Source organism: Brachyistius frenatus, unplaced genomic scaffold, assembly GCF_029030835.1.
Source record: "Brachyistius frenatus isolate BFR_SWC_R1_liver_20210118 unplaced genomic scaffold, ASM2903083v1 Contig_123, whole genome shotgun sequence".
Taxonomy (NCBI): domain Eukaryota; kingdom Metazoa; phylum Chordata; class Actinopteri; family Embiotocidae; genus Brachyistius; species Brachyistius frenatus.
In genome coordinates this window covers 1095094-1121203 of record NW_027210722.1, presented here as the reverse complement: position 1 = coordinate 1121203, position 26110 = coordinate 1095094, and the positions used below count along the sequence as shown (strand labels likewise).

The following is a 26110-nucleotide window of genomic DNA, read 5'->3' as shown; positions in this document are numbered from 1 at the left end:
AGTCAGGTTGACCGGTGGGATCTTTGTATACTCAGGTGTTTCCATTCAGTTTGTCACAGGTGGACTCCAGTCAGGTACTTTTTTTAAATGACACTTCAGATTTAGATTTTGTTTTAAAGAAATTCACCGTTTTCTTTCAGTTTCTTTGTGCAGATTGATGTAATTAAATTAATTCAAATTCCCTAGTGTGTAAAAAGTGAAGTGGTATGAAGACTTTCTGAGGCGACTCATCAGGAGTCTTTTTTTGTTTCTGAAGTGCACTTGTCATTTTAAATCTTTGTCATTTCACTGACTTGTTTGATGGTCCCCTTCCCCTCATCTCATTTTATTCCCAGTGTATTTTTTAACGTGATTTAAATCTGTTTTTATTGTGTTGTGTCTAACGAGCTCTCTTCATGTGTCAGTATTTACACTTCTTCCCTGTTTTATTTCACATTAAATGAAAGGTTTCTCTCTCTCTCAGACTGTCATTTATTCTATGCTCATTATGTAACAGTAGGAGTGTAAAAACAGCTTTATATGAAGGAAATGTTTTGGGTTTTTTTGCATGTTTTTTCTGTGTTTGTTGCATTATTTAAGGACATACGTGCAACAGTGATCCACAGCTGTAGATAGACACAACGATAGGATGCTGGAGGAGTCAGGATAGGCAGGGTGAGGAGAGAGAGCGTTGAAACAGGGACTTCCCTGAGCCTCCATCATCTGCAGGGAGGGAAAAAAAACACTCACACACACACACTGCCTCCCACAAACACACACACACGCACACCGAGCCGAGCTCTAGCAAGGGGCTTTAAACAGCTTCACGCGAAATCAGAGACAAAAGGACTGTAAGCGGCCGCGATGGAGGAAAACATGGACGAATCGCAGAGCCAGAAAGGTAAGACGTAAAGAGTGATTTAGTCAGTTTTATCTCCCATCAGCTGCTCCTTCATGCCATTGTTCTTTTCATCCATCCCTGTCGGTGTCGTGGGATTCCTTTGTGTGTGTGTGTGTGTGTGTGTGTGTGTGTGTGTGTGTGTGTGTGTGTGTGTGTGTGTGTGTGTGTGTGTGTGTGTGTGTGTGTGTGTGTGTGTGTTGTGAGCAGAGAGAAAGACCGCCAACATGCCCTGCACAAAAAAAAAACAACCAAAAAACAATAATCCAGATTTCTGTTTGCACATTTACATTTTGGGGGCTCCACAGACCGTCGTCCTCGTCGGGGACCAAAAGACGGGCTGTGATTTTTTTTTTTTAACGGAGCCGTCTGTGTGTTTCTGTCCGTCGCTTTTTCCTGCGCGTTTCGACGCAGAAGCGAGCAGATTGTTTGAGAGCGGATGACAGACACCGGAGGGTCGGTGTTGTTTTGGAGGCTGGATGGACAGATGGACGGACAGATGGATGGATGCATGGATGGATGGATGGATGGATGGAGGAGGTGGGAGTGGCTGGCTGGCTGGGGGGTGAGGAGGGGGGTGGGGGTGGCGTGGGGGAAGGTGGGGGCGCAGGGCCAAACCGTGAAATAAAGACTAAAAATCAGAGGGAGGAGGGATAAGTGGGGCAGTGATTGATGCCTCCATTGGGATTTTCTTTGTTAGCCTCCATTGTTGATGCTTCACGCTTGTCTGAACGCCTTTCCCTCTCTCCTCTCTCCTCTCTCCCTCGCTCTCTGCATGCCCCCCCCCCCCGCCCACTCCCCTCTTCTTTTTTTTTTTTTGCTGTCTGTGTCGCTCCCTTTCCTTTCCCTCCATTTTCTCCTCCATCTCTCCATCACCGGCCCACTGCCTTTTCATCTCCACCTCTCAGTGTATCTCACACTGGATTTTCTGCATCCATCAGTCTGCCTCATTTTTTTCTGCCTCACCCTCTATTTTAACTCATCTCCATCCCTCCCTCCCTCCCTTCTTCCCTCCCTCACACCTTCATCCTCCTCCCCCATCCCTTTTTTTTTTTTTTAAATTTCAAATAATGTATCCTTTCATCTCTCCTCTCTCTTCCTTCCTGCCGCCTCTCTGCAGATATATTTCTGGTTTTTAAAACCTCCTAACACGATAATTACTGTTGTTGTTGTTGTTGGCGGCAAAAATGGGCGTGTCCGTTTTCTTCGTCGCACCTTCGGTCTGAACGCCGACGCTCGTCGAGCTGCTCCTACAGATTCAGACGCGCGAACGACGCTGGAGGTTATTTTTTTGACGAGAAAATAAACAATCGTTGACATTTACGACAATTAACGCTGTATCTATGGTAACACCGTTAGGGCATTGTCACCTGCTGTGTGATAGGCGGACTCGTGTGTTTTTTCTGGAAGGAACCTGCTTCAGCCAATCAGGGCGCTGGATGGGGAGACATGGCGTTTCAAGCAAAAAGGATTTTTCATTCCAGCCACTTTGACAGTTTTTTTGTTTTGTTTTTATTTTCACCCCCACTCCCGTCTGTTCATCCAGTCCTCGTCCTAGATCTTCATCCCGTTGAGTTGAGTTTAAAAGTCTCTGTTTTAATGAGATGCAGACGGCTGACTGAACACAGGTGCGATGAAATGATGCCCGACACGTGAAAGGGAAGCAGAGCAGCTGTTAGACACGTCAGGGCCTCGCAGTTATCTTTACAGGACCGATGATATTTTTCTATATTCCTCTGTTTGTTTGTGTCTCAGAGATGTTTTGGGCTTTGAACGAGTTTAAATGAACTGTTGTTGTGGAAACTGTGAACATTAGACGAGGACTGACTGATGGAGTGATGCTGATGTGTTGCTGGCTAATATTAATAATGAACATCATCCTGTCTGGAAGACGAGCCAATTCATTCATTCATTAAACATCTATTACGTAAAGTTCAATCAATCAGTAAAAACAAAAGTTATGCATCAGAAATACATAAAAAAAAACTCACATGATCTAAACTTCATCGTTGACTGTAAACAAAGACGGCCGACGTGTCGTCACTTCCTCCCACCGCATTGAATTAAAGCTAAAATCTGTCAGAAATGTTGAATCTTGTTCTGGTGACATCATTCACAAAAAAACATGTGAGGCCCTGCACACATACTAGGCCACACCCCTTGAACTTCACGTTGTCCAACTGCCATCTTGACTGTGTTGGACTATCTCGCTGATCGTTTTCTAGCTGAACATGATGACTGCTAGCTGTCTGGCTAGCTAGCTTCACATCAGCTACATTTCTCCACAAGGTTGGCTGTGCCTTTAGCATGCTAGCTGTAATATTAGCATTAACTTGCTAATGACATTTAGTGGTTTGAAACAGACGATGATCAATCACAGCGTCAATCAAAGGAACAGTCCTTCAGTTGTTCGGATCAGAACTTTTATTTGCAGTGTATGTTGAATTTTTTTAGTTTAGCTGATGTTCAATTGGCTAAAGAGGAGGGGGCGGGGCTTAGAACTATACTGCAACCAGCCACCACGTTGTCATGTTGGCCATCTTTATTTACGAGCGGTGGATCTGACTGATGCAATTTGAAACCTGACGATACTACGTCCCACCCACAAATAGCTGTAACATGACTGCACAAGAGGCCTGTCAATCAAACAGACACGCCCCCAAAAACCCATCTTTTTTAAGCGTATTTTATAATTAATGACGGGATTATTTTCAGATGGACCGCCAGAAAACTAATAAGAAGGAGCGACTTTAACTGACAACATCGAGACAACTCGTTGAAAACATTTATTGACTTCGTATTTCATGAAAAAAGTTGAATGGGAGTCTATGGAGACGGTGGCATTTTGGAGCCGACCTCTAGTGGCACTCGCTGGTATTGCAGCTTAAGGCACTTCTGCATCGGCCTCATTTTTCAGACCCGGAAGCTACGAACACTTTTATATACAGTCTGTGGTTTAAACTTGGCTTTTAATTTGAAAGGATCAGTCAGTCGTTTTAAAGCTTCCTGTATTCCACACCACTCATTTAACTGAATTCTCTAAACAGAGAACCTTTTTGTTGTTTGTCAGGTGAACACACCTGACAGGGCGCATGATTTCCATTTATTTTTCTGTATAGAGAAAAAGAAACACGTTGTAATTTTGCTGCCTAAAGACTTTGGATGATAGTAAAACATGAAATATAAACTCTACCATGATTATTGATTGGTTCCAAATGTCTGCTGAAATAGATGGAAGCCAACGGTTCCTTTTTATATATTTACATTAACGCGCTTTGAGCTTTAATTGTTTAATTCTGCACTCGACACATATTCCAATCGTCTCCTGGTGACCCAGTACTGTGGAGCTGGTCGACTCGATCTTCTCATGCGAGCAGCGCTCTGATGAGATGCCGTGTGACAGGAAGTGGCTACTAAAAATTTCATTCCAACACGGAGTTTTCTTCTGAAGTCGACTCAGCCGCAAAATAATCACCGCCGAGGGTGTCGTCATCCAAAAGTGACGCTGGAAAGTTTCCAGCAGGTGAAAATGTTTCGAAACGTGTCGTTAAATGCAGAGTTCATGTCAGTGTTTCCTCTCTGACCCCGAGCTCAGTGGACGCTCACATACCGGGAAGGATGTCATTTAGAGAACCAGAGGCTTTAACCGGAGGAGGAAGAGGAGGAGGAGGAGGAGGATGAGGAGGAGGGCGGACTACCACAAACAGAAGCACACCACCAACCAGAGAAGCTGAGGGAGCCGCTGTTTGTTTGCTCAGTTTGTTTGATCTCTTCCTGTTTGATTCCGACTTTCTCTCCGTTTGTCAGGTTTGACTTCGCGGATCTCGGTCCTTTGAGACCGTCTTTCCTTTGGTCCGCGCTCGCAGCTCGTTTAAACCGTCCACTGTTTGTTCGTTAAATTTAGCTCAAACAGGAGAAGGACTTCTCCCAGGAAACACCGTTTTAAAGAAGTATTTGTCCCGTTAAATATGTAGACGTCATTAAAGAAGCGTTGAGGGTTTGAGGCTCGTTCCGCGACCTCCTCGTGAAACTGTCCGGGATAATTAGCTTTTAATTTATTGTCGGAGTCGGAGGAATAACCGAGCAGTCACACGACTGAGAGCGGACTTTGTGTATTTGTTTCGTATCCATTTCATTATTATGACCACTAATAGAAAGGAACTTAATGGAGAGAGGGATAAGTCAATACAAATCGACTTAGCAGGCCCACAGAAGGGAGGAGGGAAGCGGGGGGGGTTAGATACTGGAGGTAATTTCACCACACTGACAGAAGAGATGAGAATTGAGAGTGGATCAGCAGCAGGCTGAGCGCTCTGTGTTTTCCGACCGGCGGTGGGTGGAGGACGTTAACCCTCAACCCTCCACCGCGTTAACACTCATATTATTCCTCTGCTGGTGGTGGGTTCGTCCAACCGGCGCTCACATCCAGATATCGACGGTTTCTGGGCTCACGGCCATCAAATATCTTCCAGCGCCGGCGGCACAAAGTTTCTGCTCGTACGGAGGAAATGTTCAAATATAACAGGAGAGCAGATTCATGCTCCCCAGCAGGAAAACCCTCCCCACGCTGGAGGTTTAATGAGCCTTACTACAGCGCCACCAACAGGCGTCTTAGCAGCAGCTGCGTTCGTCCACAGAACGTCACGTTTCAAAATAAGCGCGACGATTCATGACGAGAGGATGCGAAGCTTGAATGCTGCCAGTTTAAACCCGATGAGGACAGAGAGAAACGTAAAAACACAAAAGGAGGAGAATCTGGAGGAGCTCCAGGTTGTGTTTCCGGAGCAGTTCGGTCCTTCAGGGGAGCTGCCGTCTGTAACTTTCCATGCGACGGTTGGACAGTTTGTGACCGAGTAGAAAGAGTGAAGGGAGGAGGCTAGATGGACCAACATGCGCAAATAATGTACTTATTTTAACCCAAAACAAGGTTTTTTTTTCCCAAACTGGTGCCTGAACCTGAAGCACCTTGTTTGTATGTCTGAGACATAGTTGACTTCGTTGGATGCTCACGTGACGTGGACACAGACCGATCACAGACTGTATATCAAAGTGTTCGTAGCTTACAGCGCTGAAAAATGAGACCGATGCAGAAGTACCTTAAGCTGCAATACCACCGAGTGCCACTAGATGTTGGTTCCAAAAAGCCTCCGGGTCCATAGACTCCCATTCAACTTCTCTTATGAAATACAAAGTCAGTAAATGTTTTCCACGAGTTTTCTCTGTTGTTTAATAAAGTCCCTCTTTCTTATTAGTTTTCTGGAAGTCCATCTGAAAATAATCCCGTCATTAATTAGAAAATAAGCTTCAAAAAGACGTGTTTTTGGGGGCGTAGCTGTTTGATTGGCAGGCCTGCGGTGCTCTCAGGTTACAGCTATCGGTGGGCGGGACGTAGTATCGTCAGGTTTCCAATCAGATTAGTTAGATCTACCGCTCACTCAACCCCCAGCTCGTCCAAATATGGTCACTTCCTGCTCCAAACCGCTCCGAACTAGCAAGATGGCGACGGACAGAATCTGAACTGGAGGCTTCATAACGTTCACAAACCAACGGGAGACGTCACTGCTGGTTGATGATTGACACCAAGTGAAAATGGGACAACAAAAAACGTTTTCCTCCCCAGCAGCTGAACCTCGGAGCTCTCTGTCTAAATATTTCAACAGTCCGAAATGTGAAGGATTGTTCCACACGAATGTTTGTCTGACGCAGTTTCAGACGTTGTTGTGGTTCAGAGACACTCGGGGACAAATCAGAGCCGGTGTCGGATCAATAAGTGGTTTTGTGTTGACTGCATCGCAAACAGAAACCCTCCCTCCCCCCCATCCTCTCCCATCCTCTGCTGTCACTGGCAGCACCGCCAGTTTTCACAGTTTCATGGAGTCACTCCAGCGATAGTCTGCGGATGACATCATCACTACAGTCTGCTCCCCTGAACGAGGGAGTGGTTCAGATCCTCCATCTTCATCCTCGACAGCACAGAAAAGATTCTCAGAGAGGATTTGAATGTATTTTGTTTTAGTGTTGAACTGGTTGGAGGCGCGTCTTCAGCCTGCGAGCCGTGAAGGTTCCTCTGTGTGCTCGTCTTTTATGAGCGTGAAGCTGGAGCAGACGAGCAGCGCTGAGACAGAATTATAAAACCTCTGAGAGGGTTTCTGTTTGTGTTTAGAGGTGCACATGTTGTGCACATGTGCAGCTGTTCTGTTTACACATTCCAGGGTGATAAATCACTTTCAGTTCACGACGTTAACGACAGACAGATTTCCAGTTTCTTCTTGCTGCATTTTCCTTTAAAGTCCAAACTGAGTTTTTCTTCAAACTCACCTTTAAAAACGCTCGTTCAGCAGCAGGTTCAGAGTTGGGACGCTTAATAAAAGTCTTTATGACACAAGAAGTCACCAACAGTCACCAGAAAAATTATGAGCCTACCCTGCTTGCTGATCCGTTGTGGGGGCGGAGACTGTTGTGGGGGCGGAGACTGTGACCAGCTTATCTGCGAGGACTCTGTGGAGGAAGTGGTGCACAGTTTAGAAAAATAAAAGCCTTCGGTGATCAACGCCGTTCCTGTTAGAGCGAATAGGACCGAGATGTTTGTGTCTGTCCTCACCTGTCGACCTGAGAGACGATCCAGGTAATCAGAGCAGATCTGCTGCCTGCGACATCACAATCAGAGAGCGATCGATTCAATCATGTCTAAAAACTACTAGACCTCTGTTGAGTACTTAAATCATCCTGGATATATATATATATTTTTTTTTAAACGGAGAAATGTGTAGTTTTAATCAAAGTAATGTAACAGACTGTTTATAAAAGTGTGTCTTAAACTGCAATACCACCGAGTGCCACTAGAGGTTGGATCCAAAAAGCCTCCGGCTCCATAGACTCCCATTCAACTTCTCTCATGAAATACAAAGTCCAAAAATTTTCTCCACGAGTTATCTCGGTGTTGTTAGTTAAAGTCGCTCCTTCTTATTATTTTCTGGAGGTCCATTTGAAAATAATCCCGTCATTAATTAAAAAGTAAGCTTCAAAAAGACGTGTTTTTGGGGGCGTGTCTGTTTGATTGACAGGCCTGTGTTGCAGTCAGGTTATAGCTATCGGTGGGCGGGACGTAGTATCGTCAGGTTTCCAATCAGATCAGTCACATTGATTGAGACCCGAGCAGCAGGAATTATTTCTGGGACTTTAACTATAATGTTGACTAGAACCTCAGGATAGAATATATTTATTATTGTATGTCCCAGTTGTTTATTTGTTATCATTTATTGTTATTAATAACAAAGTTAAGGGCAGTATCGGTCCCTCAGCCGAGAATCGAGGTGACAAGGGATTTGTGGATGAACAGTTTGAGTGGCAGCTTGGGGAATCATTTCAAGAGGCCACTGCCATTAACTCAGAGTGTGTGTGTGTGTGTGTGTGTGTGTGTGTGTGTGTGTGTGTGTGTGTGTGTGTGTGTGTGTGTGTGTGTGTGTGTGTGTCCATATAATCCATATGAAACAGAACGTTCTGTGAATGTGCTTCAGACATTCAGACCATCAGAACCTGAGGAGCAGTTCCACCTGCAGACGACGAGTCAGCAGCGCTAATACATGTTGGTATTTATCTGGGTTACACTGTGCCAAGCCGGGCCGAGCCGGGCCGGGCCGGGCCGAGCCCAGCGCAGCCCTTAACGGTCCAGCGGGGCTGAACTTGTCGTTTTCCATTAGAACGGCGCTCTGACTCTTTGAGTGCATCTTCAGGCCACTGTGTGTGTTTCTCTCTGTGTTTGTGTATCTGTGTGAGAGGCCTCAGTAATCCTCTCTCACAGCAAAGACACAGGGATCCACACACACACACACACACACACACACACACACACACACACACACACACACACACACACACACACACACACACACACACACACACAGCAGCTATGTTGTCTGTTAGACAATCAGGCTCGACAGCTCGGTCCAAATTGCTGCCTAATGAGCAACGTGAAAGTATTGAACGTGTGTTTGAGAAGCAGAGAACAACTCTGTGTGTGTGTGTGTGTGTGTGTGTGTGTGTGTGTGTGTGTGTGTGTGTGTGTGTGTGTGTGTGTGTGTGTGTGTGTGTGTGTGTGTGTGTGTGGATCACAGCCAGGTAACACACAATGCTCACAAACAACTCGGGCTGCCTGTAATGATTGTTTTCATTATCGAGTAATCTTATGCTCGTCTGTTTTTCCTCCCTCTACACAAGAGGACATCTTTACATGTATTTTATTTTGACCGTTTATATCATGTATGACAGTTTATATCATTCATGACAGTTTAGATCATGTATGACAGTTTAGATCATTAATGACAACAACGAGAATCAACTCGTCGTGTTTGAAGTTGAACCAGCAGAGGGTTCCTGTTTCTTTTTAAAAAGATAACTGAAACAATCAATAAAATACATGCAGATTAATCTTCAGTTGATCAACAAACTAATGAATCTGTGAATTATTGTGACTCTACTAACAACACGGTTATAGTACAAACAGTTCATAGTTTAATTAAAATGTAAAAGATTGATCTACTGGAATGTGTTCCTGAGAATATTTATTAAATGATGTCTTATTGATGATGATACTTTATTTAACGTTACATAAAATCTAACGACCAGTGACTGCTGACATTTCTTCACTGAGCTGCTTCCAAGTGTCATCTCTTGATCAATATCAGCACCTGAGTTCAACACGTTTTTGTGACCGCCGGTACGAGAACATTTGTGATTTCACCGTTGGACCTGAATCTGAAGCAGAGAAACATCAGATTTTGGGGTCAAACTCTGGAAATGGTCAACAGAGACCCTTGAAATGCTGTCCTTTGTATGATTGTTGGCCCTGATTAGTTCCACCTGTCCCTCGTTGTCCTTCCCTCCCTGCTGTATTTAGTCTACGTGCTCTTCTTCCGTCTTTCTCAGTTTGTTTTAGTGATGATGAAGTGACTCTGTGATGCAACGGATAGCGCGTTGGACATCTGGTTAAACACTGAAGAAGTGATTCAAAGGTTGTGGGTTCAAGTCCCACCAGAGTCAATGTTTCGTTATAATCTTTGATTTAATAGATGAACGTTGTCCTCTTCCTCCAGTGTTCTCGTACCAGCGGGCACAGAAAAGTGTTGAACTCAGGAGCTGATGTTGATCGAGAGACGACACTTCGAATGCTTCCTCCGTGTGCATCACCGTGCTGCGTTCAGGAACACTCCCTGAACTTATCGATCTACCCTTGTACATAAAAGTATATAAAAGATTTCGTCAACATATGAATCAGACATTAGATTTATGTCTGTTAGTGCACAATACATTTTGAACTGTATCGAGTTTTCTTTATGTCAGAAGGAGACTTTATGTAAAAAATAAATATAATCCTGAAATGACAGACAGATATTACAGTTGGAATAAAGACAGCTTTTGACATTCATAAACAATCAAAATTAATAATTAAAAAAACTAATATACTGTTAATTATTGTAAACTAAAACTTGAATAAATATTTCCCAGCAGTTTTCTTAAAAATGTAACTGAGGCTCGTTCACGAACAATCAAATTTGCTATGAATTAAAAAAGGAAAAAAACACTCAAATGAATGTCTTTAAAATGTTTTAAGAAAATAGAAACCAAAAAAAAATAACATGACTATCAGAGTTTAAGATCCAAGTAGCAATAATAATAATAATAATAAAAAATGTATTGATACTACGTTTTTTTTAAACAGGAGACACATTAAACTGCTGTGATGATACACGCTGCAGTACTTTCAGACACGGAGCAGCGAGCAGCTCGGAAAACATTTCTCTCCTCCTAAACAAAGAAACAGCCGCGCACATACAGACGCAGCCTGTCCCACTTTTTACCAGGTCACTGGGTCTCCGATGCGTTTAAAGCCCAAATATGGAAATATGACGAGGATTATAACATGGTTGAAATTCAGGACACACACGCACATACACACACACATACACACACACACACACACACACACACACACACACACACACACACACACACACACACACACACACACACACACACACACACACACACACACACACACACACACACACACAGAGTCAAGACACACAACTGCACAGTCACACACATGCAGATATCTGCAGACGGAGAAAATATTTAGCTGTTGACAGAAACATGAAGCGGCCTCGCAGAGAGAGCTTCACACACACTCATCACACATTTATATCACAGCTTCAAGCTCCGCCCCTCCGTCCATCTGCCTCCGAGCTGCAGTGTGTGTGTGTGTGTGTGTGTGTGTGTGTGTGTGTGTGTGTGTGTGTGTGTGTGTGCGTGCGCGTCTGACACGCAAGCGGATCCGACACAAACAAAATTAGCATGTACCTCTGCTGCCACCAACATTTTATTAAATGGAGTCAGCTGGCGCAAAATGGTCCCTTCCTACCAGGCAGGGCGGCCATCTTTGTCCCTCGGTTGGCGCCTCAGATATCGTGGAGAAAACAAACGCGTTCGCCGATTGTTTTGTTTTTTTTCACAAACCGAGACGAAAAACGAGAAACGAGAACAGACCGTCTGTGAAGATGGATGGTGTGTGTGTGTGTGTGTGTGTGTGTGTGTGTGTGTGTGTGTGTGTGTGTGTGTGTGTGTGTGTGTGTGTGTGTGTGTGTGTGTGAAAATGTGCATTAGTGGGACTGTAACACTCGCAGAACCGCACTGTTTCCATGACAACGCTACAGGCAAAGTGGGTCAGCGGGCTCCTGCCACACCCCAGTTGGCATGGCAACAAGGCCGGTCAATTAAACCTGAGCGGCACGATGACTCACACACACACACACACACACACACACACACACACACACACACACACACACACACACACACACACACACACACACACACACACACACACACACACACACACACACACAAACGAACCCTTTCTGTGCAACGGGGAGGTGAAGGAGAGAAGCGGTGTCTGTGTGTGAGCGTGTCTTTATCTTTCTCTCGCTTCCTTTAGGATTGCTGCTCCAACTTCATGTAGGCTACAGCGAGTCAGTGTGTGTGTGTGTGTGTGTGTGTGTGTGTGTGTGTGTGTGTGTGTGTGTGTGTGTGTGTGTGTGTGTGTGCAGGCTGATCAGGATTGTTTTAAGTCCAACATGTTGACCTTTGAATCGACTGTCATTATATGAGAGGACAGTCAGTTCAGAGGTGGAGGGCGGGAGGGGGTGGGGGAGACGGGCAGGAGGCATCACAGATAAATCTGATAGGCAGAGGCTCCTGTCAATCAAGCAGGAGAACATGCGTCACCTTTAACACCAAAATCTTCTTCATAGAAAACAGGGATCTTAAATTCATCATCAGTATCTTCACTGATGTACAGAAAACAGAGAGGATGCGACACTCAAATCTCACTGAACGCACGTAAGCATGTCTGGACATGCGTTTTCACCAGCAGGTGTTATAACAACGTCTCACAAGCAGGGGTCGCTGAAGCTCCACCGGAGCTCAGTTCTGTTAAAGACAGGAGGTTCCACCAGTCAGTGATTTATAGTCTGATGTGGCTTTATTATCAACTTTATTAGTTTCGTAAAGTTTCGTGTTTTTTCTTTGGGGGGGACTCTTCCAACTTTAAACTCAGCTGTTGCACCTGAACCGTCCTCTGCTGGACCGATGAGCTGCCGAGCTGGGCGAGAACCGGGACATGAGCTGTTGTCCAATCTTATGAGGTCAAAAGTTTAAGTTTAATTATGAAGATGCGTCCTTGGTTGGATGGGCCGGTCGGAGAACATTTCTCCACGAGTTATCTCGGTGTTGTTAGCTAAAGTCGCTCCTTCTTATTCGTTTTCTGGCGGTCCATCTGGAAATGATCCCGTCATTAATTAGAAAATAAACTTCAAAAAGCCATGTTTCTGTTTGATTGACAGGCCTGTGGTGCAGTCAGGTTACGGCTATCGGTGGGCGGGACATCGGGTTTCCAATCAGATCAGTAAGATCCACCGCTCGCTCCTCCCCTGCTCCTCCAAATATGGTCACTTCCTGCCCCCAACCGCTCCGTTCAACTCGTTAAACAACGATCCACGTCAGAAAAGTTTTTCCTTCCAACTGTCGGAGGTTTTTCTTCCCGTTAAAGGGGAGTTTCTCCCTCCAAGCTCACGTAGAAATTGTTGAATTGTTTGGTTCCTTTCTATAATATTACAAAAACTTTACTCTGCTCTGAAATAACTATTGATTTGACAAATAAACTTTAATTGAATTGAGGTCTCCTTCCGTTTCGCAACACACCTGCTCACATTGTTCAGTTGTAAGAGACAAAAACGTAAATGTTAGTTTCTTCGCGGTGCAGTTTGCTTCCATCACAGCTTTACCAAAACCTCAGCTCAGTTTTTGTACGCTGTCATGAATACATGATATGTGGGTTGGTACAGTATCTGTGGACTGAAAACATTTCCCCCTCACATATTACCCTTCATCTGGCCGCAACTACAGTCAAATCAGAGCCACACAAATGAGTCATTTAAAAAAACACCCGAGCTGCTGGTGCATCATTCACAGCTCCGGCGCTGTTATATAACGCTGGCAGGTGGAGAGCTGTAATTAATCATCCCGAATGGGAGAAAAAGACCAACGCTGACTCTCAACGGGAGCAGGAAGAGGCTCGGATGCATCAAGGTTTTTTTTGTAGCCAGCAGGCTGATATGATTCACACAATACAACCCAGACCTGTGTGGTGCTGTCCCTGTAAGGGGAGAGGAGGAGGAGGAAGAGGAAGAGAAGGGTTTGGAGAATCACTGCTGCTGGAAACTGAATGAAGTCTGCTATAAATCTACTGCTCAAATTTCTGCAGCTGATCCTATTTTATCTTCCCTCCTGAGTTATAAAAGTCGTGTAAGTTAAAGGGTCGATGGGCGCTGAATATAAAACCCAAAACCTGCTGCTCTAGTCGACTTTAAACAGCCGGTGGAGTCGTGGGAAGGTTGTTAATTCTGCTGTGCTGTAGGTGGACAGTTCCCCCCCTGACTCCAGTCTTTAGGCGAAGCTGAGCTACATCCATCCTGAATGAACACAGCACACAGCAGTGAAACCTGCATCGGGGGATTGTGGGTAATGAGCACATTAAATTTAGTCAGTTTAATTGATTGATTGATGGATGCACGAGCATTATATCAGCATTGTTGTCAGTGTTTATTTGATTTATTCTTCATTGAGGAGACAAAAACTGCTCATTCAATTTAAATCTATTACACGAGGGTGGATCAATAAGTTGAGAGAGTGTTCCTGAACGCAGCACAGTGATGCACACGGAGCAGGAGGAAGCAACAACCTTCATGAGGAAGTTTTCCAAGTGTCGTCTCTTGATCAACATCAGCACCTGAGATCTACACATTTTTTTTTAACCCTAGAACAGTCTTAACTTCTCAAAGATAATGCATCTATTAAATCAACCTGCACCAAAGATTACAACTGAACATTGACTGTGGTAGGACTCGAACCCACAACCTTTGAATCACTTCTTCAGTGTTTAACTAGAAGTCCAATGCGCAAAGGATAGCGCCAGAATCAATGTTTACTAATAGTCTTTGATTTAATAGATGCATGTTGTCATCTCTGAGAAGTTAATACTGCTACAAACTGCTGATGTTGCTCAAGAGACAAATACTTCCTCCTGAAAGTTGTTGATTCCTCCTGGAGGAAAACTGTCTGAACTGATTGATCCACCAAAGCATCAAACCACAGCTTCAGTTGTGTCAGGTTAGTTTAGACTGTACAGTGTTATAAAAAGGAACCCAACGATACAGAAGAAAAAGAAAAATCATTTTTTAACAGGTATTAAATACCTCATGTTTCGTCTCATCGCGGCTTATTTCAAAATAAGAGCCGCAGGACACGAGTTCTTCAGTGTCGCCTTTGATTTACCTCCTAAAATCATCTTGTTCCTCATCTACATCTACGTGACGTTTACACTCAGACAAAACACTCAAACGCAACCTTTTGATGGAGCGCCACCTTCTTCACCTTTGGTAACTTTGATTTTCACTTTTTCTGTTTTTTTTATGAACATTTCATCAACTTTCAGCCTGATATTTTGTGTCTTGGGGAAAGTTTGTGTTTTGTTTCATGGGATTGTGTTGGAGATGCTGTCGGCCTCACAGTTGTGCCTCTCTCTCTCTCAGGCTGTAAGGAGTGCTGCGAGCGCTGCGTGGGCAGTCTGCCCTGGGCCTCGCTCATCGCCACCATCCTCCTCTACATGGGCGTGGCCTTGTTCTGTGGGTGTGGCCACGAGGCTTTGAGCGGCACCGTCACCATCCTGCAGAACTACTTTGAAGTCATCAGAGCCCCGGGAGATACGCTGGATGTGTTCACCATGTGAGTGACTCTTTTTTTCTTTTACTGACCTTTGTTGCTTTTTAATGACTTTATTCTTTCTACTGTTTGGCAGCAAATATCACGTCCAAATGTGGGATTTTATTCTTCTGGTCACATTAAGCTTCGTACGCAGAAGCTGAAGTCAGTGTGAAGTTGGCGTTTTTTGTGTGAAATCACGCCTCTCTCACAGGGACAAACACTTCTTACATTTCTCCGACTCAGACTGTTGAGGCTTTTTATAAACTTCAGCTAAACTTGTTGCATATTAACAAAGAAGGACGGCTCTGTCACTTGAATCTATATTTATTTAAAGTAGATCTCTCTGCTGCCAGTACCAACAGTAGAAACTCAGGGTCGTGCACGTGCTGTATTGAGATAACTAACCTTTCCTTTAATCCCTCAACTTTCACAGGAGTAAAACATTCAGCAACAGTAAACCATCAGATTTGTCTGATTTGGTCTGAAACCAGACGTGCATGTAAACTTCAGACATTTCATCTTGACTCAATAAGCTGACTATATTTCAGATATTTAACTGAGTGAAGCTCTTAATCAGTTTAGACTTGAAACGCTGCTTTGGTGTGAGAGCTCATTTCCGAATTTAACATCCCGAAATCAGCCAGCGTCCGTCGCCAACGTGGGACGAAAATGAAAAACATGGTTCAGTGGCTTCTTTTACGCTTCCTCTTAAAACAGATCCAATTCAGATGTGATTGCTATCTGTTTGTAGAGTTACTGTTGGAAGAGCTATCGTTCGTAGAGCTTCCATTCGTAGAGCTTCCATTAATGGAGCTTTCGTTCAGAGAGCTTTCATTTGGAGAGCTTTCTTTCGTAGAGCTTTCGTTCGTAGAGCTTTCGTTCGTAGATCTTTCATTCAGAGAGCTTTCGTTCGTAGAGCTTCCATACAAAGAGCTTTCGTTCGTAGAGCTACTGTTTGTAGGACTCCAATACGTAGAGCTTCCATTAGTGGAGCTTTCGTTCGGAGAGCTTTCATTTGGAGAGCTTCCATACGTAGAGCTTTCGTTCGTAGATCTTTCATTCGGAGAGCTTTCGTTCGTAGAGCTTCCGTACGTAGAGCTTTCGTTCGTAGAGCTTTCATTCGTAGCGCTTCCATACAAAGAGCTTTTGTTCGTAGAGCTACTATTTGTAGGGCTCCAATACGTAGAGCTTCCATTAGTGGAGCTTTTGTTCGTAGAGCTTTCGTTCATACAGCTTTCATTTGTAGAGCTTCGATATGTAGAGCTTCCGTTCATAGAGCTTCACCTTCGTACAGCTTTCGTACATTTGGCTTTTATTTTTACAGAACGACTTCCATCCGTTCAGCTTTCATTCACACAGTATGGCTTCTGTACGTGCAGCCTCTGGACACTACAAAGACCTTCTGTTTGTAGCGCTTCCGTACGTTCAGCTTCTTTATGAAGAGCTTCCACTACCATAAAGTTTATATTCAGAATCGTATCGAAGTATCTCATGTTTGTAAAATTTTCAACGTTCAAAAATTAACCTCCATCAGAAAACACGAACAGGAATCAAACATCTGAGGGATCATAACGGAGAAAAGCACCGTTAGCTCCGCCCACCGCCTCAACCGCCCTTTCCATCACACACTTGTTGTTGGCCGTCACACACGGTGATTTAGCTGAAAAAGCTAATTCAGTGCACAAACAGCACTTGAGGATGCAGCATGAAAACAAACAAACACTCACCAGTGCGATGCGCGCCCTCTCCACAGCATCGACATCCTGAAGTACATCATCTACGGCCTGGCAGCTGGATTCTTTGTGTTTGGAGTGCTGCTGCTGGTGGAGGGCTTTTTCACCACCGGAGCCATCAGGGATCTCTACGGAGAGTTCAAGATCACCGCCTGCGGACGCTGCCTGACTGCATTCGTAAGGAAACAGATTTCATGTCAGACGTTTGTATATAAAACAAGTAGGTCCGACCCAGAGATCCAATTGGTCAACTGTACATTTGTACCGCGCTCAAATCAGCATGACATCACACCCTGCTCATCACTCACTAAATATCACTCAGCCTCCTCAATATATGGGAATATATGATTAGAACTGAATTTCATATAGTATGTAATATAATGTAGTTTTTACTTGTCTATTAAATGTGACCCATTTGGTGAAACCCGTACCGTAACACCACGGATAGGTGCACACTTTAAATCCTTGCAGAGGCTAGCTTGATCGGTTTGGTTTAAACACATGACGTGGAGCTAAAACCTTAAAAGTCCATTGATATTGTTTATCAGCAGATATCTTAGTTACAATAAGACTGAGCTAGCTGAGCAGTGTAGTGTTTCTACGTGCTGTATTTATCTCCTGACGTCCCGTCCGTCCTGACTTCCCGTCCCTGTGCTCTCAGCTCATGTTCCTGGCCTACCTGTTCTTCCTGGTGTGGCTCGGAGTGACGGCGTTCACCAGCCTGCCCGTCTTCATGTACTTCAACGTCTGGTCCATGTGTCAGAACACCAGCTCCGTGGAGAGCGCCAACCTCTGCCTGGACCTGCGTCAGTTCGGTACGTATCACCGCGACGACGGAGCACGGCTGGTGGATGGAACGATACCAAGTTTAAATGATTTTAAATTGGTAAAAATCAGCATTTCTGCACATCCATCTCTATCATTTTTTAAGAATAAATCTAATTTATAAACAAATTCAGACCTTTAATTCAGCTCCTCTGGCAGCGGTATCATCTTGCAGATCCTCTCAGACTCCCGCTGATTGGATGGAAGTGTCTTCAGTTCAGATGTTCTGTGAGGTTTCAGTCAGAGTCTCGTCCTGACGTCTCTCCAGTGTTGTCCTGGAGGAGAACATGGAGGACAGAGACGAGCATCGTTCTCTTCTGACCTACAGGGTTAAAGCTCCCCGACCTTTGACCTGCTGTTCGTCTGCTCACCGTGGAGCTCTGACCCCAGAACGGTCGCCCGCATCGATCTGTGCTGCAAGAAAAATCTGTTTTTATTATCATTCTCACAAACTGCTGCTCAGATTATGAAGCCATTTCAGTGGACCACGGATGACATGCTTCATCACCTGATCACCGACTGAACACACGGAGCTCGTTTCCTCCCGCCCCGGTGCAGCCCGGTCAGTGGCGGCTCACCAAAATACCAAACTGGCACGTGTGATGGAAAAAAACCTGTGTGTGAGCGACAAACTGCCAGCAGAGAGCCGCGCAGTGCTGCATGTTGCCACGGCGACAGCAGTGCTCAGGAGGAGAGAAGTCATCGGACAGGAACCAGCCCTGAAACACACAGAACATGTGTTAGTCGGGGTGTTGGAGGGATTAGACAGGTGGGCCTGACATGCAGGTGGACTCTGGGAAAACGTGGGCGTGAAAGTGACCGAATCACTGATGAGGCGTCCCGCAGGCAGACGGACAAAATGGGTTGTCAGCCCCGTTTCTCCTACTGCCGGTACCGGCTCGGCTCGGCTCGGCTCTACTCGACGTCTACCGACGGCGTCGCTGCACCGAGGTCCAGACCTTCCTCTGTTCGGTACCTGCCGACGTCTTCCACAGTACCTGTGTGTGTTATGTTGAAGATGACATCATGGTCTCACGCTGCGTTGCCATAGAAACAGCACTGCACTGAGGAGGTACTATCTGCAGTGGAGAACAGAACGCAGGAGGAGGAGCAGAGGCCGAGGAAACGGGAACATGTCGGGAGTGAAAACAGAACTAAATCTGGTTCGGTCCAAAACAGCAGGCAGCAGAGTGTCTCTGTTTACAGGCCCACATCAGAGACCCGTCTCCAACCCGGTCCAACGAGGAGCAGGGACTTCTTCTATGAATGCCCATGAGGATGAAATGAAAATGTCTGCAGAGGGAATTCAAAATATTCAGGATGAAGGTTGGATGTTTTCCTGCAAGCTCCTCTTCATCTTCACAATAATATTTTGAGGAAGAGAGATGCAGTTTGAAGAGCACAAATGTTCTGTGTTCAAAAAGAGTGGAGAAGAAAAAAAAAAAAAAAAAAAGATTTTTTTTTTTTTAAAGTGAAATGAACAGAGGAAATCTGAATCGAGCAGAAACACAACAGAGTCGAATAGTTTACGTTTGAAAATAATTGACTTACTGAAGAAACTTGTAGTCTGTAGCTTCCTATTAAACCGTCCAATCACAGGATGGATGACCTCCACCTATCTGTGCATGTATCTGAGTGCTGGATGCAGTCACAGCCCGGTGCACCATGTTGTTCTCCTGGATACCCACAATGTCCTCAGTGTCCTGCTCTGCTGCCATCTACTGTCCAACATGTTGAAGCTGCCAAGTCCTCCTGTCAGTGAACTCATCACCGCATCACTACATTTCTCAGGAGGAAAGTATTAAAGGGAGTTTGGACTGGGCTCTGTGATGATTCGGAGGTCAGACCGGGGCGCCCCCCGGTGGCCACCAGTGGAGGACCCGCCAGGCTTTAATTAAACGAATACGGGCTGAGGTGAAGCTTTGCGCTGATGCTGTTTGTGTTCCTTCAGGAGCGGTGACCATCTCTGAGGAGAGGAAGGTGTGCACGGGATCCGAGAAGTTCTTCAAGATGTGTGAATCCAACGAGGTGAGAGGAAGTGATGTAACCTGTCACCTGTGTGAGGACGAAGAGCGGCAAACTCTAAACTCCTCCCCTTCAATAATGACACTCGTGTTTCTGTTCACAGCTGGACCTGACCTTCCACCTGTTCGTGTGCGCGCTGGCGGGAGCAGGAGCTGCTGTCATTGCCATGGTGAGAACAAACACTCTTATATCTGATTGGCTGTAGGTCTTTAGTGCGAGCTGGTACCGACTGGTGCCAACTCGCACACTGGACAATCACTGGACAATCAGAAGACCATTTATGAGTGTTGCCGTTGTCCCACAATGCAATGCACCGAGTGAAGAAGAAGCTGCACTGCTCCTCACACACCGTTCTCTACCCGCTCCTCTTCTCCTCCTCCTGCTCCTCCTCCTCCTCCTCCCCAGGTGCACTTCCTGATGGCCCTGGCCGCTAACTGGGGCTACCTGAAGGACGCCAGCCGGATGCAGAAGTACGAAGACATCAAGTCGAAGGAGGAGCAGGAGCTGCACGACATCCACTCTACACGCTCCAAAGAACGCCTCAATGCCTACACATAAATACACACAGCCGCCACGAGAAACGACACACACACACACACACACACACACACACACATACATACACAAGTACCTGTCAGACACACACACATACACCCCCCCCACACACACACACACACACACACACACACGAGTGAAAACATTCAAGCACACAAGTAAAGACACGAGTAGGCAGAAATTAGACGACAACCGATGAGAACACAGACACCCTCGTCTTCCTCGTGTCGGCAGCAGAGCATCGGCTCACTTTATTAACCCCGACGTCTCAACGTGGCTCCACCAGCTTTAAGAGCTCCGGGAGGTTGAAGAAAAATTCACCTTTTACCGCCTGAAATCAGAGAAACAGCAGAAGATATCGTAGAAACCAAAACAAAACAAAAAAACAACAACAACGAAGGAGCAGAAGAACCCAAAGACATTTTAACGAGTCGCCGGCGAACGGTCTGCAGTCGACACAGGAAGCAGCTCGGTGTCTGTGAGCTCATCATTTAATCCCCCCTCCCCCTCCCTACAGCCTCAATACCTGCAGCACACACACACACACACACACACACACACACACACACACACACACACACACACACACACACACACACACACACACACACACACACACACACACACACACACACACACACACACACACTCATTGAGACATGTAGATGTGACTGAGTGGTCGGTGTTGTTCGGTGGTGTCATGCTGTGTCGTGTCGTTTCACCGCACTACGATGAGAAATAAGGTCCCCCGAGGAAAATGTGTGCCTGTCGGGTGCAAATGGGTAGCTTTTGCCAACTTCCCCCCTCCTCCTCCCCCTCCTCCTCTTCCTCCCCCCATCCTCTTCCTCCTCTAATCTGGAGCCCAGTTTCATCGGTTGCTTCTTGTCCTGCGTACAGACCAGTATGTCAGAGCAAAGGGGGGTGGGGGGGGGGTCGTCTGCAGGGTGGGTGGGGGAGGGAGGGAGGGGGAGGGGGGTGATATGCACTTGTTGATAAAATACTATATTGATCGATCAGACATGAAGACGAATTGATGGCACAAAAACAAATTTACGTTGGGATTGACAGCACTTACGATTTAAAACAGCCGGTGAAACAGGGATCCGTCTCCTCCCCCTCCTCCTCCTCCTCCCCCTCCTCCTTCTCCTCCTCCTCCATCCCCAGATTGTATAAACTTGTGATTCGTCCTGAGAAACAGCACATCTTAGCAGCACAAAGTCTTTTTGTCATCGGATGTTTTTTCTCATGTTTTTTCGAGGTTTTTTGCCACGTTTGTATTATTTATGTGTGATTTCAACACCGAGGGGGTTCAACGGGGCCGGTGTCGAGGAGGTGGGGGTGGGGGTTACGTTCATAGTTTCATGTGATGATTCTATAATTCAGGATCTGCACACACACACACACACACACACACACACACACACACACACACACACACACACACACACACACACACACACACACACACACACACACAACCATGTGGAGGGATTCATTCTGTCGTCGTGTGTTCTGTTTTACGTTCCGGCCCCTGACGAGACCGATCGATCGCTGACACTGACTTACGCGGACAGGTGGGGAAACTGTGGGCGGAGTCTCGGCAGTGCAGGCGTGGCTTGGCGGCAGGTGCTAGAAGAGGTTGAGGGTCTGATGGACGGAGAGTGAGGAGAAGGTTTTGGAAGTTTTGGCAAGAGGAAGTGCTGAAAGAATAGTGGTGTTGGTGAGTTGATGTCCAGGTTTGTGGCTTCACGGCTGTTCTCTGCTCGTGTTCGGTGTTGAGCGTCGGTATCTCCTCAGGTGCTTCTCTCCTGGATGCTGCGTTTTCAGCAGAGCTCTCAGTTTTTAAAACACAACGGTTCTGATGGAGGTTTTGATTTTCAGGTGTCTGACATGCTGCTGCTCATTGAGGAGGTCGGAGATCGGCCGGCCTGCTGAGGAGCGGCCCGTCAGAGCTCTCCCGTGGTGCGTTCGCTTCCCGTCAGAGCTCTCCCGTGGTGCGTTCGCTTCCCGTCAGAGCTCTCCCGTGGTGCGTTCGCTTCCCGTCAGAGCTCTCCCGTGGTGCGTTCGCTTCCCGTCAGAGCTCTCCCGTGGTGCGTTCGCTTCCCGTCAGAGCTCTCCCGTGGTGCGTTCGCAGCCCTCCCAGTCAGATTTGCGTTTTCCGTGTGTAGCCGTCAGAGAACGAGGAGCGTCTGAGAGGAAGGTGATGATTCTCTATCTGCCAGTAGAGACAGAATTCAGCGTGACTTCGGTCGGACCGCTGACGATGAAGATGGCGATGGTGGTGATGACGTCGGTTTGATTTGATGAGACTACCAGCACACACACACACACACACACACACACACACACACACACACACACACACACACACACACACACACACACACACTCCACCAGTCATCATTCTGAGCCATAATTCTTTGGTCTTTTACTTTTCACCGACAACATGTCACTATTTTATTATTATCGACTTTTAACCTTTGAAACTTTTTAAATGTGAACTCATTTCAATTAGAAAAGATGGGAAAAAAAAAACTTGTTTTATTTCTTTCCGTTCGTGTGGGCGGTGCGACGCGCCGCACCTGCATTAACTCTGTAAAAAGATATACATATATGTGAAACAGTGGAGGTGAAGCAGCCGGGAAGGTGACTTCCTGTTACGGAGTCTGCGGGAGGCCTGAGGCTCCCTGCAGAGCTGCGTTTTCACACACACACACACACACACACACACACACACACACACACACACACACACACACACACACACACACACACACACACACACACACACACACACACACACACACACACACACACACCGCAGAGGTCACGGGCGCGCTTCACTCTCGAACAACTTCTAAAGGTTCGACCGGGAGGTCAGTTAGCGGTCACGTGACCGGGATCCGACTCTGCGCGTTCTGTGTAAATGCAGCTGAAGGTGACGCAGTGAGCGGCGGCAGGGAGACTCCGGCAGACTCGGTCCGGTTCAGGTGCGTCTCGGCTGCGTCCAGTCAGTATTTTTAAGGGTCTAGTTTTACAGTAACAGTATTCTATCATTTCATTGCCTGACAATGGATGTCTTGTCAGTGTTTTTAAACCTCAGATAAAAGAAAAAAATAGTTTTTTGTGCACTTATTGACCATTGTGAGCTCTCTCTCTCTCTCTCTCTCTCTCTCTTCTTCTTGGTGTGTAAGTGCATTGAGATCCCCGGAGCGGGACCTGTGTATAGTCTTGCAGCATTGGTTATAACCTGAAGAAATAACAATGATGAAAACGAATGAATTCATAATAATGAAGATAATCTTATAATACATTTAAAAAAAAAATTAAAAAAAGACAGTGAATCTAGTTGTTGTTTGTGGCATGGTTATGCATTCAATGGTCATGTGTGTGTGTGTGTGTGTGTGTGTGTGTGTGTGTGTGTGTGTGTGTGTGTGTGTGTGTGTGTGTGTGTGTGTGTGTGTGTGTGTGTGTGTGTGTGTGTGTGTGTGTGTGTGTGTGTGTGTGTGTGTGTGTGTGTGTGTGTGTGTGTGTGTGTGTGTGTGTGTGTGTGTGTGTGTGTGTGTGTGTGTGTGTGTGTGTGTGTGTGTGTGTGTGTGTGTGTGTGTGTGTGTGTGTGTGTGTGTGTGTGTGTGTGTGTGTGTGTGTGTGTGGGGGGGGGGGGGGGGGGGGGGGGGGGGGGGGGGGGGTGTAATTTTAAAGATTAAAACAAACAAAAACAAAAAAAGTCATTTTTTTTTCCCCCACTGGCGCTGTTCTGCTGTCTATTTTATTTATTTATTTTTTTTTCACTTCTCAGTGTGCAGTATCGCAGTTCCTGTTGCTAATGGTGTTGCTAAGCTAGCTTGCTTGCTCAGTTGTTTACCACCAGAGCAATATATTGTAGCAGTTTGACGAAAACCAAGACGAGAAATCCATCCCCGTTAAATCTCTGGCATAAAAGTGCATGAATCTATGAGTCTCCAGTGATATGATTATGGTGTTCTGTATTGTTTATCCTAATAAAGTGGATTTGCAGATGTGGTGTAATGTATTGCTCTGGCCACCCATCCTCCTGCACCCCCCCACCCGCTGGTCACACCCTCCTCCTCCTCCTTGATCCTCCTCCTTGATCCTCCTCCTCTCGGGGGTGTTTAGGCTACGACCACACCGCAGCTCCGGGCCCTTTTTTTTTGTTGTTGTTTCTAAACATACGTGACTCACTCACGCCTGAAACACGACAACACGAGAGCCGCTGGTGCAGAAGTAAAGCTCTGCGTTGCCAAGCAACAGGCTCAGTCTCCATCTGACGAGGCTACTTCAAGGTCTTCATCACGTGAGCAGATTTCAGGTGTGACGGTTGCCAGGCGGTGTGGGCGGAGCCTAAACAAAGTTTGGGAGGAGCGGGTTTGACGAGGCAGAGGAAGTGAGCGGCCCCCTTCCCCCCCCTCCACCGTTTGTTTCCGTCTCCTCATCCCCCCCCCCCCCTCCCTGGTGTCCGTGTTAAGATGAACACGCGTGTGGCTCCTCCTGCGTCCTCTCTGTCTCCCCGCTGACCTCGGCTGATCATGGACTCACTTTACCATTCCAGGGTCCCGCCAGCGGATCCATTAAACTGACCATGTCAGCGTGATAAAGCATGAATCCCAGTAACATGACTTCCACCGTGCAGCGAGAACGATGTGATCTGCGTCCCGGGATGAAGATCACATCCTCTGTGCCTCTCTGAACCACAGATCTCAGCGCCAATGCCAGTCTGTGACCTTCGACTGAGCGTCTTTCAGATTCATGCATTGTGTCAGGTCGGACATTTTGGACGTTGGAAGTCGTTTTTTATTCTTATTATTTTTTTAATTTTTTTTTTCTGTTTCTCCATAGTGCTCTAGACTTTTTGTACTTCACTCTGGTTGCTTAGTAGCAGGCTTTATGATTCACTCCTCCATTTTTGTACATATCTGTGCCAACAGCTTGGGCAGACAGTGGCTTTTTTTATTTGTAAAGACATAAACTTGCTTGCATATATAAATAAAATGAAATAATACACTTGTGTACTTGTTAATAAGGGAACACCGTGAGTTTGTGTCTTCATTTCATTTTGCCGTGTTCATGATTCACTCCAGATTCTAGTTTCACACGAGTAATAATATTTACTCACAGTTATGAATGAGTGTGTCTTACCTGAACATCGCAGCTCAGGGAAACTCTGATCTGAGGTTGCTCTGAACACCGTGGAGCTGCAAATACAAGGAAATCATGTGACTGAACAGCTCCATTTACTGTTGTACACATTCACTCACTGCTATTTTATAAAGAAAAAAATAAAACAATGAAACACAGTACTATCAGACCAGCACGTCCAGGAACTTTGGCTTGCAACACGGCCCCGCCCCCTTTTGGGAGGGAAACAAATCATGTATACTTCAATGTAAACTAGAAGTAAAAAAACAAATTATTAGAAAACCAGCAGAGATAAATTAGTTTATAAAATGATCCAAAGACACGCTGTCAGGTTTATTTTGATCCCTCTTCAGTCTCCCAGTTGGTATTATTCTGTTCTCAGTTTCTAATATGACACTTTAACTTGTGTTTTTATTTAGAATATCGCTAAAATCAATGCCAGTTATAATATTTCAACTGTCGGATGAATTTCTAAATATAACTATTAGTGTTAGCTAGACTTCAGCATTAACGATTAGCACTAGTAAGCTATGAGACTTTGTGGTTAGTGTTAAGTAGCTATTAGCATTAAAGGTCTTTGAGATCATTAATAAAATGACACCATCTGCTCCAAAGTAGGTTG

At 45.7% G+C, this 26110-nt stretch overlaps 1 protein-coding gene and 2 long non-coding RNA genes across 3 annotated transcripts; 1 reads left to right on the top strand and 2 right to left on the bottom strand.

The window, feature by feature from the left end:
• Positions 1-639: 639 nt before the first annotated feature.
• Positions 640-25377, top strand: LOC138629913 (neuronal membrane glycoprotein M6-a-like). Its single transcript, XM_069713909.1, has 8 exons — positions 640-880; positions 15022-15214; positions 16947-17103; positions 17588-17741; positions 19703-19779; positions 19880-19945; positions 20182-23727; positions 24034-25377. Exons 1-7 carry the CDS (start codon positions 844-846, stop codon positions 20332-20334), a joined length of 837 nt encoding a protein of 278 aa, XP_069570010.1. The 5' UTR covers positions 640-843; the 3' UTR covers positions 20335-23727; positions 24034-25377.
• On the bottom strand, positions 7324-17009 carry LOC138629923 (uncharacterized). Its single transcript, XR_011311597.1, has 3 exons — positions 16921-17009; positions 7479-7524; positions 7324-7375 (listed from the first exon to the last, which is right to left on the bottom strand). It is a non-coding gene; the product is annotated as an uncharacterized lncRNA (long non-coding RNA).
• On the bottom strand, positions 17698-18322 carry LOC138629922 (uncharacterized). The gene is made up of 4 exons (XR_011311596.1): positions 18260-18322; positions 18123-18160; positions 17888-18026; positions 17698-17770 (listed from the first exon to the last, which is right to left on the bottom strand). It is a non-coding gene; the product is annotated as an uncharacterized lncRNA (long non-coding RNA).
• Positions 25378-26110: the final 733 nt, after the last annotated feature.